The following is a 19,538-nucleotide window of genomic DNA, read 5'->3' on the forward strand; positions in this document are numbered from 1 at the left end:
CGGTGAAGGAAAATATCGTGAGAAAACCTGCATGTGTCTAATTTCACTGAAATTCGGCATGTGTATTCATCGACGCTTATTGAAGCAGCGATCAACAGGCAACACTGCTTGTTGATCAGAACAAAATAAAACTATAAATAAGTGATTAATCACATGACGTCATAAATTCAATCCGGTAGTGCAATAATTTACGTTGGACAAGGTCTCAAATAATATTTGTTAGTCGTATGACCTTAATAACTACTATTAACGATAAGCTGATAAAAATTAGTGAATCGGTGCGAGGCATAACTACCAGACCATTCCCGAAACCATTCTGACAGTTACATCGAAAAACGTTGACGATCATACTTATTTTAAATAAAAAGGGCAGACGGGCTGACAAATGGACCTTCATACGGCAAGGTTTCACAAAGCTCCAACACCAAGTGAACCAAAAAATGAAATAAAAAAATTCCCTGTCGGTTATTGGGTCGCGAGGTGAGCAGGTCAAGTTCGCGACGAAACGAGGCGGAAGAGGCATTTTGCGGACCGGCAAGGCGAGAGCGGCTAGTGCAGAACATTTTTCCCGACTGTACTGGCCGTCGTCGCGTTTGGACTCTACTACCACTTACCATCAGGAGTAGTCATTTGCCCTCCCGGCAAATAATAAAGTACAAATAACCTAACGCATTGCTGGGTGGCGGTAATATATGATGAGTGGGTGGTACCTACCCAGACAGACTTCCACAAAGCCCTAACACCATGAAGTAGTGTCTCTTTCTGATATTTCACTGAGTTGTTCTTTACGGAATAGATCTACTGAACATGTGTCTATAATTTGGTTTTTAACGAGAACATAAAAAATACATATTAACACACAATGGCCACAAATGTAAGGTGACGATTGACTTTTATGACGTCGCGCACGGTTATTATATTTTACCATTATTATATTTTATGGGCAATAGTGACAAATAGCAGAGATGGCCCAGTGGTTAGAACATGTGAATCTTAACCAAAGAGTGTAGGTTCAAACCCAAAGGAAACATCGTGAGGAAACCTGAAGGTATAAACCTGACACTTTTTATTTGATTACACTACTTGAGTCCTCAATATAAGTAATTCTTATGTAAATAAAATAATCAAAGTAAAAATATTAAACAGCAGAACCTTTATTTAAGCTTTAACATTCATTTTTGAAAAAAAAAGTATGATTCGGTATATTCACTTCTGGGCTAAAACCTCTTTTCCTTTATGAAGAGAAGGTTTGGAGCTCTCTCCAGCATCGCACTCTAAAACGGATATACATACATGTGGCAGATTTTCGTCCGACACATGCAGGTTTCCTTACGATATTTTCTTTTACCGCAGAGCACGAGATGAATTATAAAAACAAATTAAGCACATAAAAATGAACCCACAATCTTGAATTAATACTTAAGTATTATCACCACGTCTCGACTCTCGTATTATTTTAAACTTTAACTTTCTATTAATTGTAAATTAAACTAAATAAATTTCAACCTTAGATATTTATTATTAAAATAATTTCCTATAATGCAGACTATTTATGAAGAGCGACACAATCACAACACAATTAAGGTCAGCGATGCGATCGAACCAGTACAGGAAACGCGTCATTTTTTTTTAAATTGAATACACGTAATGTATTGTTATTTAATAAACGAACACGATGTTTTATAAAGAACATGGCATTCACGCTTGTCACGTCAATAGTCCAAAGCGCGTGAAATTGCGAGTCGCTGCATCTTTTGGTATAAGTTTATATATATTAGATTAGTAGTTTTTTCAGTTAGACATTACAAAAATAACGTGTCCTTATGTATTGGTATTGATATTATATAAGTGTTATACATTAAAGCCTTAAATATATACAAATTAAAAATAGCTACTATACCAATCGTGATTCTCTGAACGAAAAATGAACCAGCCCCCCTGTCACCAGTAGAGGCAATAAGACGAGGAATTATGATGAGATAAAAAAATGTATTTCCTAACTTATAAATCCACGTCTTGACAGAGCTAGTTTTTACTTTCGATATGGAGAAATGAGGTTGTATAGGATGTTGACTTTTAGTCAAACATGTTTAGTCAACATTAGCGGCACATAAAACCATATACTTCCCTCGATTTAGTAGCATTATAATTAATGTTAAATATATATATCCTTAAAAATTTTCGATAGCATGCTTTGTGCCGGAATGCATTTAAAAAAAAGAAAAGTGCATCATCGCCTGTCATAAAAGAGGAATATCGCTTTTGGCGCGAAGTTTCGGTGCTTCTAACATACAATTACTTGAATTGACATTTTTAGTTGGTTTTGTTAACATTTAAAGTAATTAATAATTATTTTGTTTGTTATTTGTGTATTTCTTATTATAAAGTCAAATAGTTATTTATATATTCTTTTTAAAAGTCATTTTCACTTCTTGTAAGAATATATGTATGTATAATATGTAATAATTTGGGCGGGGCAGAAAATGCCTTTAAGCTGCTGTTGAAGATGGAATTTGGAATTCTAAAAAAGCTGCCAAAGCTTAACTAAATCGAAGGAAACAAAAACTCTGTTTTAAGTTGTATTTTAATAATAATTATAAAGTTTGATTACATAAAGTTAAGTTTCACTTGTTTTTAAGTCAACACACATTTTTAAATAAATACATAGTTAATATTATACATCCATTTAAACGATATTATGGCCATTGTTTATATACAATCGGTCAAAGGGCACAGCTGAGGTCTTGAATATTGATTCCACGAATTCATTAATACTTTGTATAATTTCACGTTTTCTTCGCTCTTTATGCCAAAATATTATCATTAATTTACTTTGGAAAGCAAAAAAATTACAGTTGTATTATAATTATCTTTTCTTTCATTATTATTTAAGATGCTTAGTGTCATTTTTGCATGTCGTGGTTACCTATAAGAATAGCAACTACCGTAGACCTATTAGTATGTAAACTTTTAATTTGTAATTATTACTGTATGCCATGTTAGTGATCCTAAATAAATAAATAAATAAATAAATAAATAAGTAGCTAACAGCAAATATAATAAGATAGTCAGATTGCCCATTTTCCAGGCTGCCTACCTATTTGAATTAAGACAATGTTTGCAAGGAATAATTGATTTTTCCTCTTTAATAACTTATACGCAGACAGCTGGCTTAGGATTGGCCGCCATGTTTGAACTTCGTTCAGGATACCATTAAATGGTCAGAGTAAATCAACCTTATTTTAATAATGGTTAATAAAACAACTACAATATTTAACACTTATTCAACAATATAAGACTGTACTAATATCAAAAAAGCGTGGAGTACGTATTCCTCGTTTTCCCTTCAGGCTATATAAATTTTATGTCTTTGTAATTTCATTTTAGAAAGAGTTAAGATAATATCCGTGTTTCGTTTAATTACTTCTCGATATAATCTTCCCGAACCGTTGATACCTTTACATTTAATTTTTAATCCTGCAACGTGTCATGGCGCACATTCAACGACGGTTTTAAGCCTACTTTGATTTAACAGTCTCAATTATTACACGTATTAATTACTTACTTTTCATTTTAAACATTATTCTGTAAAAAAAACAACTTGAACGTTATATCAGATTAGGCCAATGGCGTAACCATAACCATTGAGGTCAGCCCGAGGTACGTGGTGACCTTGAGGTCGACAGCAAGAACTATTTTACATTATTCAATGCAATGAAAAACCTTAATTTTTTTTATAAAATAGGTGGAGGAACGGGCCCCCTGATGGTAAGTGATCACGACCTTCATTGACCTTATCGATATAAGGTATGTTAAACTTACATCGCTAATACGCCACCAACCTTAGTAACTCAGGTGTTGTCCTGTAGTTACACTGGCTCACTCACCCTTCCTCAAAGATTATGTCATATTAAAATGTCCGATAAATATTCACACGTGTGGTTGTTTTTTAATGGTTTAACCAATTGAAGTCAATGTTTTAGGTTGGTCATAAATCAAACAAATAAGCTCTTCCGTTCGCCACCCTTCTATCTCATCTGTTCCTCTCGTGGTTATTTATATGTAAATAAATAATAATATCTTTGTTATCGTAATTCAACCGGCAAATATTTATATTTTTACAGACACAAGGGACGTAGCATTATAGATTCCATTAATAAATGTGAAAGTAATTCCGTCCGTCTGTTCATAAACCACTTAACCAATTTTATTGAAATTTGGTAGAAGCAAGTTTGGTATCCAAAGGACATAGGCCTTTTTAGTCCTCACCCCTCTAGACACGCGAGTGAAAAACTAATTTAAAATTAAACAAGATAGTGATTTTCCACTTATTTTATTTGAAATGGCCACTGCTGTAAAAAATATATAAACAAAATGTTGTTTCTAGCAATTAACTCTTCCTTAAACACTAAAAATTTGTTGTATTCATTTTTCTTTGTGAAAATTCCAAAAACACGCGCCCATACAATATCGCTTTACAGTACAACACGTTTAAGTACCATTGACGCGTCACGAGGACATCATAACAACGAAATTAAAAACAAAACGTTTTTGGGACATTCACAAAAAACACTATAATGGGTATTCGATCGTATAGTTTCACTTTTGCAATTAAAAATATATTATATAACAAATTGGTGTTCGCAGGCAAACGATTATCACAAACGTGACTTCTATCATTCAATTGTGTAAATATTTATTTTGTATGATTTTTATTTAGATATAAGTCTAGTATAGTAAGACATGATTTTAAATAATTTGAGTTGAAAACAACAACAAAACAACACTGTTTCCGTTGTGTCTTATAGCGACACTCCGCTTGGCGTTATTGAATCTGTTGTGCGGAGACGATAGAGCATATATATATGCTTTACATCACAAACATGGCATATAAAGCAAATACACATGGAAACGCTTGTCGGCGTTTTGTTACACATCAAAGAAATGTTCGTGTTGACCGTACACGCTCGAGTCATTTATGTACCAACGTAGTTACGAGTCATTTCGTTCGGACCACGTGTGACCGACTTACTTGTAATATTACAACCAACAAACATTCGACTGAACAGAGTCGCCTCAAAACGGCCGCGGTTTGCCTACGAACACCTTATTTAAGTATTCATTATAAATTTGTATCGCGAGTGAACGATTCCTTCGATCGAGTAAAACTATACAATCGAAGTTCTCTTAACTTCCTTTACATTAATTCACAGCTTTGGTCTAAAAGAGCGCACAGATAAAAAATATAATCTTTTTTTTATAATTACTCTCATATAAATATCCGATTTATACATCACAATTTTGATATCAAAAGTCCGAAAAAAAAAAACAAAAATTGCGCGCGCTCCCCCCCTTCCTCCCGCGATCTAATCTTAAATACTAAGTAAATAATTTTTTAACACTAACAAAAAAAATTTCGACATAAAACTAGCGTTTCATCTACGTGTGCGTCACAAATACAAATTATTATTAAAAAAAAAAAAAAACAAAAACAAAATTGTACTCATACGGTCGTATTAAAATGCAAGAACAATTCGAAAAAAAATATAATATTTAAAAGAGCACCAAAAAAGAAAAATCTAGTTCCTTAATATAACATACAAGAGCCGTATATTTCTTTAAATGTAAAATAAAAAAAATATATATTTTCATATGATTTCGCGCGCGAACGAGCCGACGTCACAGACCATATAACACACATCTATAATAACGTTTGTATATCAACGACGTCGATTTACGAAATTGATTTCCAAATATATATAAATTGTCATATAAAACAAAATAGACGACGTCGCCTGTCACACGCACGCTAGTCGCTATTAAAGGGAATGCTGACATTACAATTTGTATAAGACATTAGGGCACATTCACACAGGTTGTCCTTACAGGAACGTTGGTAAACCAGTCTGACAGCACGCGACCGCTGTGTGAACGTACCCTTACAGTTCGTTCCAATAACAAAATCAAGCAATATTCAACACATACGAAATATTCCCAAACATTTAACCGACAAAATTCAAATCATATCTTTACACAAGAGGCGGTCGTTTTACATTTATTTGTTAAATTTGTACAAATTCCAATTAAAACGTAGAGTGCTCGAAAACATTTTGACAGTTTCCTAAAAATCCCAGATTCCGAGGCAACTTTAAAAAAAAAAATAACACTCCTCAATACTAGAGTATGTCTTGTGCAACGTTAAAAAAAAACTTTGGCAAGATCTAAGTCTAGTTTTATCAAAAACATATTAATATCCAATTGTGACGAAAGAAATTAAGACTTACACTACACTTTCATTTATTAATAATTGCCACGTAAATTCGATAAAATATCACTTTCCTAACCGTTTACACTTGATTATATAGTTTCATCGAAATCGACACAGCAATCTACAAAAAATTCTCACGCAAACGTAGAGTGCTGTGTCGAAAATGATGTATAAAAATGCGATATCGAAATTAATGGTAACTATATTGTATTATATTGTATAAATAATGTTAAAATTATATAAAATAATAATAAAACAAATCTATACATAATCCTATAAAATAAAAAACAATCAGATTTTTGAAATAAGAAATATATATATGTAAAAAAATAAAATCTTGTAAAACAATGGCAACAATTTTCACATGAAATGATTAGTCACATAAAAAATACATTCGAATTCGATAAAGCAACCTTTTTTTTTAATTACTAACTCAGGTCGAATTCATGCATATATATATATTCAATAGCACGTTTGAAAACACTTATATACTATATAAAATAATACAATAATATTTTTTGTACTACAATATTACAATAAAAATATAACTGAAAAAGTGTGACAATTATGAGCTGCCATAATATTACCGTAACCGTAACAGCCTGTGAATGTCCCACTGCTGGGCTAAAGGCCTCCTCTCCTCTTTTTGAGGAGAAGGTTTGGAGCTTATTCCACCACGCTGCTCCAATGCGGGTTGGTAGAATTCACATGTGGCAGAATTTCAGTGAAATTAGACACATGCAGGTTTCCTCACGATGTTTTCCTTCACCGTAAAGCACGAGATGAATTATAATCACAAATTAAGCACATGAAAATTCAGTGGTGCTTGCCCGGGTTTGAACCCACGATCATCGGTTAAGATTCACGCGTTCTTACCACTGGGCCATCTCGGCTTACAATACATATTACGTGTAATGGCAAATAATACATAAATTACAAAAATAATCTTTCAACTGTGCTATTAAATAATTAAAAAAAAAATTGTCAATGTCAAAATTGCCGCCAAAATTAACATATAACCGTAAAATTTGTTTTGCTTTAAATGTCATATAATACAATATATGATATAAAATAAAATTTATTTACAATTTACACATAATATATATGTATATAAAAAATTAAACAAACTTTTTAAAAAAAAAAAGAAACACCGAGAGATTATCGTCGCTTACAATATAATAATTTTATTCAATTATATTATTACTTTCATCATCAACTTTGGAATGTCTCTCATCATTGTAGGATTCTGCTTAAATCCTGAAAAAAAAATAAACGTCACTTTAATATACATATCCCAGTGACACAGTACAGATAAACAAATCTTAGATTTAATTTTTTCATGCGATTCGCAAATAGCTCTGCTACAACATATATTAGATACTCATCAGATATTCTACCGCAAAACAGCAATACTTGATATTGTTGTGTTCCGGTTTGAAGGGTGAGTGAGCCAGTGTAATTACTGGCACAAGAGACATAAAATCTTAGTTCCCAAGGTTAGTGGCGCATTGCCTATAAGCGATGGTTGACATTTCTTAATAATGCCAATGTCTAAGGGCGTTTGGTGACCACTTACCATCAGGTGGCCCATATGCTCGTCCGCCTTCCTATTCTATAAAAAAAAAAAAAAAACATTCTCTACAAACAGTTCTTGATTAATATATCTCTATTTATTCCACTTAACTATTTATATTCACTTTTATTTCACTCCCATAATACCGATAACAACTTCGCCGTCGTTCATAACGCCATTTTTTCACGAATCCATAATAAATAACACACATTTTATTTTAGATCTCGACCGATGACGTCATCGTGTCAATTTGAGGTCAAAGTTCTTTATTTATCTGTACTCCTGCCTGACATCTGGTATATGTCATTTTATTACTTCGTTTAGTAAATAAAACAAAACTTAGCATAAATAACAACAATAATATTATCCATAAATCCACCTACACACTTTTATTTTATATATAGTCTATAATATTAAATACGTGCCGCCTAGTCTGAAAATTCCTAACCAAACATCATAACTCCCCTAGGCCTTTAAACCTTTTTACTTAAAAAAAAAAAAGAAACATTAATGGAAAAAAAAATCATAATAATAAAAGGGAAGTGTCGCTATCAAAGCACCGTAGGGGAATCCCATTTTCCTCCACACAACATCGTTAGTTGCTACCAAGCGGACCAGTTATGTAACAAGTGGTATTTATTACTATGTTATGTATACACAAGCCCAGTTTCATAGACCATTGCGTTCAATTGTCAGAAATTAATCTTTATTTCAGTGATATAATAAGTAAAGTATTTCACTGCACTGTCCACAGTGTCTACACGGAAGCCGGTTAGGAACATTAGTGTACTCACATCGTTCCTCACCTCATATCGATGCAGGAGTTGGGACGAGTTGTAATGCGGACTCTCGCTGTAAAAGAACGGCCGTTTCATCGTATTTTGCCCTGAAAATAAAACAAATATATTTAATAAAACATGAAAAACAAACTAATTTTACAATGAATATTTTCTATCTTCGCCTCCATTATAGTTATTATAAATCTTTTGAAAAAATTAAAAAAAAAAAAAAAACAATAACACAAGGCTTATTACACAATTACAGATTGTATAGCTAACAAAAAAGCGTGTAGTGGCATATTAAAGCAGTCGCATGTTAAAGTTACTTAGTGGTACTCTATAAAATCTACATTCTGAACCGGTGGTAGTTCTACACTTAATTGAATGCTACATGATTCGATATTGCACATACTTTGTTTACTTGAATAAAGATAACATATTCTGATAGTGATTTTCAAAATAAGTCTTTTTGACAATCTCACAGACAATACATGTGCTACAAGTACACTGCAGTAGCTGCGTCCGTGTGTATGTGTGTGTGTACGCGTGTGTGCACTCACAGAGCCGTGTGTATGGCTGTGTGTACTCATAGATCTGCGTGTGTGTGTACGCTTAGAGCTGCGCGTTTGCATGTACTTACAGAGCTGTGTGTGTACTCGCAATCTATTATGTATGCGTGTGTGTACTCACAGAGCTGCGTGTGCGCGGCGAGTGCGTTCTGCTTGGCGATGAGCATCTCGGGGCCGGGCCGCGCGCTGCCCTCCGCGCCGCCCGCCCCGCCCGCGCCCCCCGCGCCCCCCGCGCCGCCCGCGCCCCCCGCGCCGCCCGCGCCCGCCGCGCCCGCCGGCGAGTAGTACGGGCTGCTCTGCGGCTGCAGCACGTTGTCGCAGCCTGGAACGTAAATGTATAATGCTTCTATATTGAATAGTCCTCTATTTTTTACATTATTTTCAATTTTTGTATAACTGTTGTTGAGAAATAATGATAATGTCCTCGTGATCGATTTCGGCCACGTCTGTCACTCTCAACGGAGACTAGCCGACTGAGGGGACGCAAGTGTGTGTGCAATTCTAGGAGCACTCTCATAATCCGGGACGAGTTCTCCCAATTTACAGAAAAAAAACCAGGATTTAAAAATCTACAGCCTTATAAGCTAACCAGTGGACTAACGATATAACAGTAACTAGTAGGTGGTACTACAGACGTCCGTACCGACGCCTCCGACCACCCCCCCCCAATACTCACTGTTGGGAGTATCAGGTTCCTGCTTCACTTGATGCTGTATCTGTTCCAAGATCCTCTGTTGTTCGATGACTCGCCTTTGACTGTCGTACATCGCGTTTTGGTCTAGAAAAGTAACGTTTGGATACAATAGATATACACTTTTTTTAATAGAATCGTTTATATCGAACATTTGGACATTTTTTTTTTTTATAAAATAGGAAGACGGACGAGCATATGGGCCACCTGATGGTAATTGGTCACCAAACGCCCTTTGACATTGGCATTGTAAGAAATGTCAACCATCGCTTACATAGCCAATGCGCCACCAATCTTGGGAACTAAGATTTTATGTCCCTTGTGCCTGTAATTACACTGGCTCACTCACCCTTCAAACCGGAACACAACAATAATAAGTACTGCTGTTTTGCGGTAGAATATCTGATGAGTGGGTGGTACCTACCCAGACGAGCTTGCACAAAGCTCTACCACCACATGTCATACAAATGCTTAAGATTTGATATTATATATATATATATAAGTGATCGGACACACACATACATAAAAATATTTATATATTATATAAAGAGGTTACATACCGATTTGCTCTTTATTCTGTTCATATATGAACTTGTCCTCTTCGTTGCCGAAATCTATTTCCTGCTTTATATGATTCTCGTTAAAGAAGTTCTGATTCTCGTTGATCCTGTGCTGTTCCTGCAATACCTGCAGATTGTGCTGTTGGTTCCGGAGTATCTCGACGCTATCCTGGTACGGGCTCTGGTACACGAAGTCCGGTCGGTTCTGGTACTCCTTCTCCAAGTAGCCGTTGTATACGTCCTGTATTTTAGGGTAACCGTTCTCGAGCACCGATTTCTGGTAATCGATTTTGTCGTAGCTGTTATGGGATTTCCTTTCGAGGGCATATTTCTCGGCCTCCTTGTTGTATTCCTCGTTCGTCTGCGGGATGTAGTCGTCGGCCAGCTTCGAGAAGTCCTTCGGCATGTCGTATTTATTCAGCTCGGGGTCGTACGATTCTTTGAACTGACCGTAGTCCATTTCCGGGTTCACAGACTTCTCTGACTCGCTGTAGGTCTGCGGATTGTCGTCTTCCTCGGAGAGCACGGGGTCGGTTTGCATTATCGCGTCCTGTTTTTTTGGTTTCATTTGATTCTGTATCTGATTCTGTGGTGTGCTCTGTGGCTGTGTCATGTTGTTTGCTATCGAGTTTAACGCTTGCAGACGATATACTAGCTGGAATTTATAATATAATATTATTATAATAAGAGACATAGTATTGCCAAGTTACTGTTTAGAAACTAGAGATGCTTTCCGTACAAACTTTAGTAACTTATTACCGTAGCTTTTTATCCTATTCAAAATAGATAGGCAGACTGGCAAATAAGCCATCTGATGGTAATTGCCGCCCATAGACATTGATACTGTAAGAAATATTACCAATCCTTACATCACCAATGCGCCAACGTCAAAGTTAAAAAACCGATCCGACCATCAGTCATGAACGGCTATATCATAAATGGATAAAGTCTGACTAACAGTTATATACCAAATAAATTCTAATTTATGATACGGGCAGCAGTCGCCTGCTGGGTTTAAAAAAAAGTAAGTAACAGCCTGTAAATGTCCCACTGCTGGGCTAAGGCCTCCTCTCCCTTTTTGGGGAGAAGGTTTGGAGTTTATTCCACCACGCTGCGCTCCAATGCGGGTTGGTGGAATACACATGTGGCAGAATTTCGATGAAATTAGACACATGCAGGTTTCCTCACGATGTTTTCCTTCACCGAAAAGCACGAGATGAATTAGAAACATAAATTAAGCACATGAAAATTCAGAGGTGCTCGCCCGGGCTTGAACCCACGTTCATCGGTTAAGATTCACGCGTTCTTACCACTGGGCCATCTTGACTTTGCTGGTTTCTGCTACTTAATTAAAAAACGAACCTGACGGTTACATTCGTCCCGAGCGCTGGAGCCTTTAAATGGTCAGTTACCTCCGCAGTTGAGAGACAAAAAGCGCGATATAAAAACACAATTAAAGTGCAAATATATCTCTTGAGCGTTATTTATAAATTATGATCGACCTTCAAAGGTATCGTGATATAAGATTTATATTTATCTCGTTTAAAAGACGTTGATACGAGTAAAAGTTGAATACGTGGATCTGGTCATGTTTTGCTTAAAACTTGATACTGGCTCGCTTACTTAGACAATTAATTATTTATTTATAGGGCTTTGTGCAAGCTCGTCTGGGTAGGTACCACCCACTCATCAGATATTCTGACGCAAAACAGTAGTACTTGGTATTGTTGTGTTCCGGTTTTAAGGGTTAGTGAACGGGAGTAATTATAGGCACAAGGGACATAACATCTTATAGTTCCCAAAGTTGGTGACGCATTGGTGATGTAAGCGATGGTTAACATTACTTACAGTGCCAATGTCTATGGGCGTTGGGACCACTTACCATCAGGTGGCCCATATGCTCGTCTGCCTACCTATATTATTTAAAAAAAGTAGAGCCGAGATGGCCCAATGGTTCACACCGAATAAGAATCACTAAATCTTCGTGTGTTTAATTTAGAAACTGCATGTGTACTATTACTATCTGCACATCACACATGCATTGGACAACGTGATGAAGTAATCTCCTAAACGTTTGGTGTGGAAACGAGTGGAAACGTTTGCCCAGCAGTGGGGGAATTAGTTATATAGTTCATTGCACACAAATATCAATTGCTATACCTACAACAGTTTTGCCGAGATGGACCAGTGGTTAGAACGCGTGAATCTTAACCGATGATCGTGGGTTCGAACCCGGGCAAGCACCACTGAATTTTCATGTGCTTAATTTGTGATTATAATTCATCTCGTGCTTGACGGTGCAGGAAAACACTATGAGGAAATCTGCATGTGTCTAATTTCATTGAAATTATGTCACTTATGTATTCTACCAACCCGCATTGGAGCAGCGTGGTGGAATACGCTCTACACCTTCTCCTCAAAAGGGGAGAGGAGGCCTAAGCCCAGCAGTGGAACATTAACAGGCTGTTACTGTATACAAAAGTTTTAATACGTACAAAGGTTTACTTATCGCTGCTCTTCCGGGCAACTTCTGGACAGAACCTTAACTTTAAGAACTAAAAAATGTACACAGCAAGTTTAGACATCAAGAACTTCTTTTAAATAAGCTTTCATGTCAAATAGTGTACTGTATTTATTTACTGGAACAATATAAATAGTATCCTGCTTAAATAAAAGGGTGCTTCACGGAGACCTGTGTTATAGTGTTTGCAGTTGTTTTTGTAGTTATATTTAATCTAAAACTCTTGTTATGTTAATAACTGTTTTTATTTTTATACATGTGATGCCTACTTTGTTGGTGTTGTTTAATTAATAAAATAAAAAAAAAGTTTCGTCTTCGAAGAATAACTTAAATAAATGTTGGTGTGTCGATAAGTACGACGTGAACTCACGTTGTTGTCTTGTTGTTCCTGCGGCAGTCCGTCCGCGTTCATCGACAGTGCCGTTTGACTCATACTTGACCATTTCTCGACTTTGTCACTGAAACAATTAAAATAGTCAATATGACGTCATCCTGACCGAACGCGGTCGCGGCGGCAAATCTCAAGAGTTATTAGACAAAGTCGCAGGATATTTTAGTGCTCAAGTGATCTTTTTCCTATTGTGGGACGACAATCGACACGACCGAAAAGAGTTCAGGCGCAGGACCAAAGGCGTTACGTGTTTTTCAACTTCCACAATCCGGGCTGTTACTGAGAACCTTTATAGAAAACCCCAATAACTTTTTATTAGACCGACCAGGGGGACGTTGGGATCTGTGGCCTTATATCTAGCCATTAGACTGAGGCAGTCGAGTCTAAAATAAATGAACAGCGACGGCACAGTGGCTAAAACACGAGAATCTAAATCAAAGATTACAGGTTTCTATAGCACCACTGAGTTTTCATATGTCATATCTCTAGTCCATGAAAAAATCACAAGATGGCGCAAGAATCGTATCAGGTAAAGCACGCTAGTAATTCTAGTCTATTTTCAATAATTACTAATGTTATATACCCTAATATATGTATTTCGTAATGTAAGAGGGGACAAACGGTCAGAAGGCTCACATGATGAAAAGTGTCCACCGCCCATGGACACCTGCAACACCGGAGGACTTGCATGCGTTGCCGGCCTTAAAAGACTGATTACGCTCTTCCCTTGAAGGTTTATCAGTTCGTTAAAATCGCCGACACAGAGTGGTTGCACGAGGTATGAAATGCTTTAACAATCGCACTGTTGTGGATTTCGTTAACCTTACATTAGACGTGAATACGATAGCTGTCCAGTAACTCATGACCGGAGTAAGGGCTTTCAAGTAATGAAATTTTAGCTAGTGATTGAGTTCGAGAGTACACATACCCGATGCTTTGATCATCCTTTTTGCTCTCCTTGTATTTGACCGTGCGACTCTTCCTTATAACCATCACTGTGCCGTCGGGGTTCAACTTGGGCAGGTTCTGCGACGGAACCGCGTCCTTCGACAATGTCTTCCATTGACCTGAAATAATCTTCAACAATCAGTAAGTGAACGACGAGTCAGAACAATGAGCTCTATATAATAAGATTATTATTATAATTCTCATAAAATATGAGGTTTTCTTCGAATAATAATGGATGTTCTGGTTTTTCAAAGTGAATACTTTAGACAGGTAATAATTATGAAATGTCACTTTTATTTATTTGTATACATTATTATAGTATACGTAGACAAGGAACCTGTTAGTGTGGAGTGTTTTTTTTTAATTGTATTAGTTAGGCAGACTGACTAGTGGGCCACTTGATGTTAAGTCACCACCGGTCATAGACATTCTCTCTTCTCCCTGCGTCCCTTCTACGTGGGGTCGGCACAACGTTTATTTCCCGGCAAAATAAGTATAGGGCTAATCTATCTCCTCCAGTGGATGTCGTAGCCGACTAAGGGAAGAAGGACCTTGTGCACACTCCAATAAGCACCTTGAGGTACCCGCATGGTGGGGAGGAAATCACCAACAACAACAGCATTCCCAAGGGTTAACGTCAGGTAGGCGGCTGGCTATAAAACACTAGCCAAAACCTTACAACAAAGGATTTTTAGACATGGGCATTATAATAAATATTAACTGCTTACATCGGGAAGTAAGTGGTCACAATCACCCATAGACACTGACAACCGCACACAACGTCAATGCATTACAAACCTTTGGATAAAAGTTGTTATTTGCCGATATTAAACTGGCTAACTCGACCGCTTCACAAGTGTACGTTTGTTTATTTATAAAGAGCGAAATATTTTATAAATAATGTTAGTCTCATCTCCACATCCTTTACAGATAATAATTTTAAACAACCTCGTAAACAAAACTGGACTCATTACTTTATTCGCTTTGAATTTTGATAATGATATATTATAGTTCAAACCCGGGCAAACACCACCAAGGTTTTAAGTGCCTAATTTGCTTCTATTCATCTCCTGCTCGGCGGTGAAAGAAACCTGCATGTATCGGATGAAAATCTGCCATCAATCTGCATGAAAAAGACCCCAAACCTGCTCTCAAAAACTAGGGAGCATTTTATATCAACTGTTCAATTTTATAATAAACTTTATTCGCTTCGTTACATAGATAAAATCTTATTATTTTTGAAAAAATATTTTTAAACTTGATAACTTCTAAAATACTTTTCTATAAAGATGGTATACATCGTAAAGAGGTCTTGGAATTAAAATATATATAGTCCAACCGACTTCTGTGGAAGGAGTAAAGATAAATAAACAACTTTGACCTTGAACTGAACGACAAAACTGGTCGTCGACATCTAAACAATATCTGGTAATCATTGTGGAATATATGATTTTGAATGTCGACAAAGTTGTTATAGGAACTTTGGACGTAAAATTATATTAACTACCCATTGAAATATAGATTTAAAATTGCGTCCAACGGATCAGTTTCCGTGGTTCTCAGTGACGTGATACGAATGCCGACATTCTTGATTTGAATACTATATATACTCGTTTGAAGGAACCCGGGTTGTAAGAGGAGGGGAACGCGTGAGCTGGTAAGGAATTCCATTTTGTGGAAGTGCGACAAAGAAAGGAGTTGCCAAATTTCTTTGTTCGCGATGGAATTGATGTCACAGTTAGGCAGTGACATCGAGAACCAGCTCGCGTGGACTTAAGAAGGAAGGGGGAAGCAGGAATTCAATTACTCTAAATTAGACTTCCAATATCACATCACCCATGTACTTCATAGGGTTCAAACACTATTGTTTCAAACATTATAAAAACAAATGTAGTATGTGATGCCCATAAACACTCACCCAGAGTTGGTAGAATACACATGTCTAATTTCATTGAAATTATGCCACATGCAGGTTTACTCACGATGTTTTCCTTCACCATCAAGCACGAAATGAATTATAATCACAAATTAAGCACATGATAATTCAGTGGTGCTTGCTTTTGTGGGTTTGAACCCACGATCGTCGGTTAAGATTCACGCGTTCTAACCACTAGGCCATCTCGGCTTATCACGACTCATATTAATACAAATATATATAATTTGGAAATTATCAAGTCCCGTGAACAATAGCTTGTGGTTTTATATATTTCATTGTTATTATTTTTGTTAAATACATATGCAATAATAATTTATATTTTTAAACAATTAATGTCTGTGACCATATGTGGTTTATTAGTAATGTGTATTTCATATATTTCAAAATCAATTGAGAACAAAAGTGGAGCTATTGAATAAAACCATTAAAAAACTTTTTATATTAAAAATACTTAATGTTTGGGCTTTGTGTAAGCTGATCTCGGTATTCACCAGTCATCAGATATTCGGCCCCATCAGCATTATTTTGTTCCAGTTTAAAGTGAAAAGGAGTGAACAAGGGTTACTACGGGAATAAGGGTCATAACAACGTAGTTCTTACAGTGGCGATGTCTATGGGCTATGACCATTTATCAACAGGTGGCCTATTTTACAGTCCACAAACTAATTCCATTAACCAATAAATTATTTATAAACTATTTGACTGTCATCTGAAATGTAGACGTAGCGGGACAGTTTTCATATTAAATTTTACTGCATTACACATATATAGACAAAGAAATCAATAACAAGAAGGAGACCTTTGCTCAGCCCTTATTAATCATGTTCAAATACATGATTAAAAAAAGAAAAATCAAATTTACATTAACTAAATGTTAAACGATCTTATTATTTCAACAAAATATCTTTTGTTGTTTTATTTATTTTTTTCGAGGCATAGCAATGGAACTCTGCCAACTGACAACACCAGTAAACAAATGAAAAGTTTTCTCCCTAGGATTTGAACCCCAGAATTCCTGTGCAAAATTTGAACACATGATTTACCTGACTCATTACGACATCCATACTAATATAATAGAGGTGAAAAGTTTTGTTTGAAGGCACTTTGGTGTGCCGCGAAATTCTAAAAGTGTGCTGCAAAATTTTAAACATAATTATGTTAATATTATCAAATAATATGTTTTATAGAGAAAAATCCTTTTAACACGAATAGATATTTAATTCCATAAAATTCGATTGGGTTTGTAATCTATTTTACGCAGTGTGTATAGGTAAGTAAATAATTTTTAACCTTATATTTTTGTTTGTGTGCCGCCAAATTTTGACATTGTTAAAAATGTGCCGCAACAAAAAAAAAGTTGAAAATCACTGTACTAAACTCTGGAACTACAATATTCTTCGATTCTCTACTCTAATCTATCTATATAGTCTATTTTATACATCATGCTATGGCCCACAGGTTTAAGTTGGCTGAAACCAGGCAGAACAGCTATGAAAGCAAACAAAATATAAAAAAAAAAAAACAAATAATTCTTGAATTTTTCAAAATTATTGTTGTTAAACTATATACACTTATTATATGAATGGTTTTAAGTTAACATACAATCATATCCTTATATTATTATTATGTAAAAAAACCCAGATTTTTTTTTTTAAATAATTGACTCGTGCTTACAGCATGCTGTTATTATATACTTTTATTTATTTATCTTTAATTGTATATATTGGAATGTACATACTCTGTATACTAATATTTTATTTATAAAAATATTTTTAAAGATGAAATTATGAAAATCCAACGCAATAACTTATTAACCGGAGATGGCCCAGTGGCTAGAACATGTGAATGCTAACAGAAGTTTTCAGGTTCAAACCTGGAGCGAGTACCACTGAGTATTTGTATGCTTAATTTGAGTTTGTAATTCATCTTTTGATGGTGAAGTAAAATACTGTAAAGAAATTTGCATGAATCAAATGAAATTTTCCTAATTAAAAAGTTTTTGATACCCTCAAAGATTATATACTTACATAGGTGTGTATAATACATAATCTTATTAAATCATTTTCACTTGACAGTACCATTAATGACTCAATCAATTACATTGAGTAATATTTTATAATGGTAATACTTTATTGTGTGTCCATTTCCAACAAACTTTCAAAGAAAACATACATCTCACTTGTTATATTGTTTACACATGAATTTATAGAATATAAATAAATATTTTTATATTACGCAGTATTAAATTTATGCAAAATATTTATTTAAAATATGTGATTTATATAATAAAGACCGGAAAATTCGCTTCAAAATTAAACTAAAAATCCGTAAATAGAGGAAAAATGTATAAAAACGACGATGCTAAAGTTTTACATCTTTTTAACAAAAACAAGGTTGTTTTAACGAAAATTCTTATTGGAATATAAAAAATAGGACTTATGAATGTCAAACGTTCGAGATAAAGGGCATTCGCGATGTTTTTATACGATTACATGCAGATTCCGGTCTCGAAATGTTTCCGGCGAGCGAGCGTTTTCCCTGACGCAAAGATCGAAACATCACGCTGCTAGTCATTACAATGAGTCATGCGAGAGTGAAAACTTGTGATAGACTTTATACTATGCTAACCTGACATGGAAAAACCCTTATACCTTTATTCTTACCCATTGTTGTGACGTTGTAGTCAGCTTGGGTGAAGTGTAGACTGCAAACTTTTGAGTATTTCGTGTACGGTTTGCCGCGTTTTAGTATTAAATTCCACTTGTCTGCCATTATCACATCACGAGGAAAACGGTGGAACTTCACGTTCTTCGTCTTGCCGGCGAGCGAGGTGCATTGTGGCACGGTACAATAATAACCCATCTTAATTCCCGATAGACCAACCTTTGTTATGAACTTTCGGCGGTCGATCTTTTCTTGTGCGAACTAATCATTAAAAATGCCGAAAGGACGCACCGTCCGACAGTATGTCAAAATGGTTTATTTGTTGCAATCTTTATCACGTTTATTAAAATTGAAATCATCACACCGCAGCCTTGAAATATTTGACATGTATTCACCTTTTTTCCCTTCCCCACTTCCCACTTTTTTAGAAAAATGGCCACTCGTATGTATAGACAATAGAGTAAACAAATTGCACAGATTAATGAGCATACTGAGGTAACATTCAGTATGACCATATATAAATTATTATAATCTGTTTATAAAGCCATGTTGTTCGGATGGTAATGGTAAAGAATCATTCTTATTAAACTTACTAGTATGTAATTTTTTCTTAGATGGGAGGACTAGCGTATATCATT

At 35.5% G+C, this 19,538-nt stretch overlaps 1 protein-coding gene across 1 annotated transcript; it reads right to left on the bottom strand.

Annotated features, from left to right (window-relative positions):
* Positions 1-4,317: 4,317 nt before the first annotated feature.
* Positions 4,318-19,327, bottom strand: LOC126778719 (uncharacterized). The gene is made up of 9 exons (XM_050502343.1): positions 18,900-19,327; positions 14,281-14,419; positions 13,332-13,419; positions 10,441-11,095; positions 9,866-9,967; positions 9,465-9,511; positions 9,311-9,380; positions 8,648-8,727; positions 4,318-7,525 (listed from the first exon to the last, which is right to left on the bottom strand). The coding sequence occupies exons 1-9, from the start codon at positions 19,096-19,098 to the stop codon at positions 7,502-7,504; spliced, it is 1,404 nt and encodes a 467-aa protein (XP_050358300.1). The 5' UTR covers positions 19,099-19,327; the 3' UTR covers positions 4,318-7,501.
* Positions 19,328-19,538: the final 211 nt, after the last annotated feature.

This window comes from Nymphalis io, chromosome 27 (genome assembly GCF_905147045.1).
Source record: "Nymphalis io chromosome 27, ilAglIoxx1.1, whole genome shotgun sequence".
Lineage (NCBI taxonomy): Eukaryota > Metazoa > Arthropoda > Insecta > Lepidoptera > Nymphalidae > Nymphalis > Nymphalis io.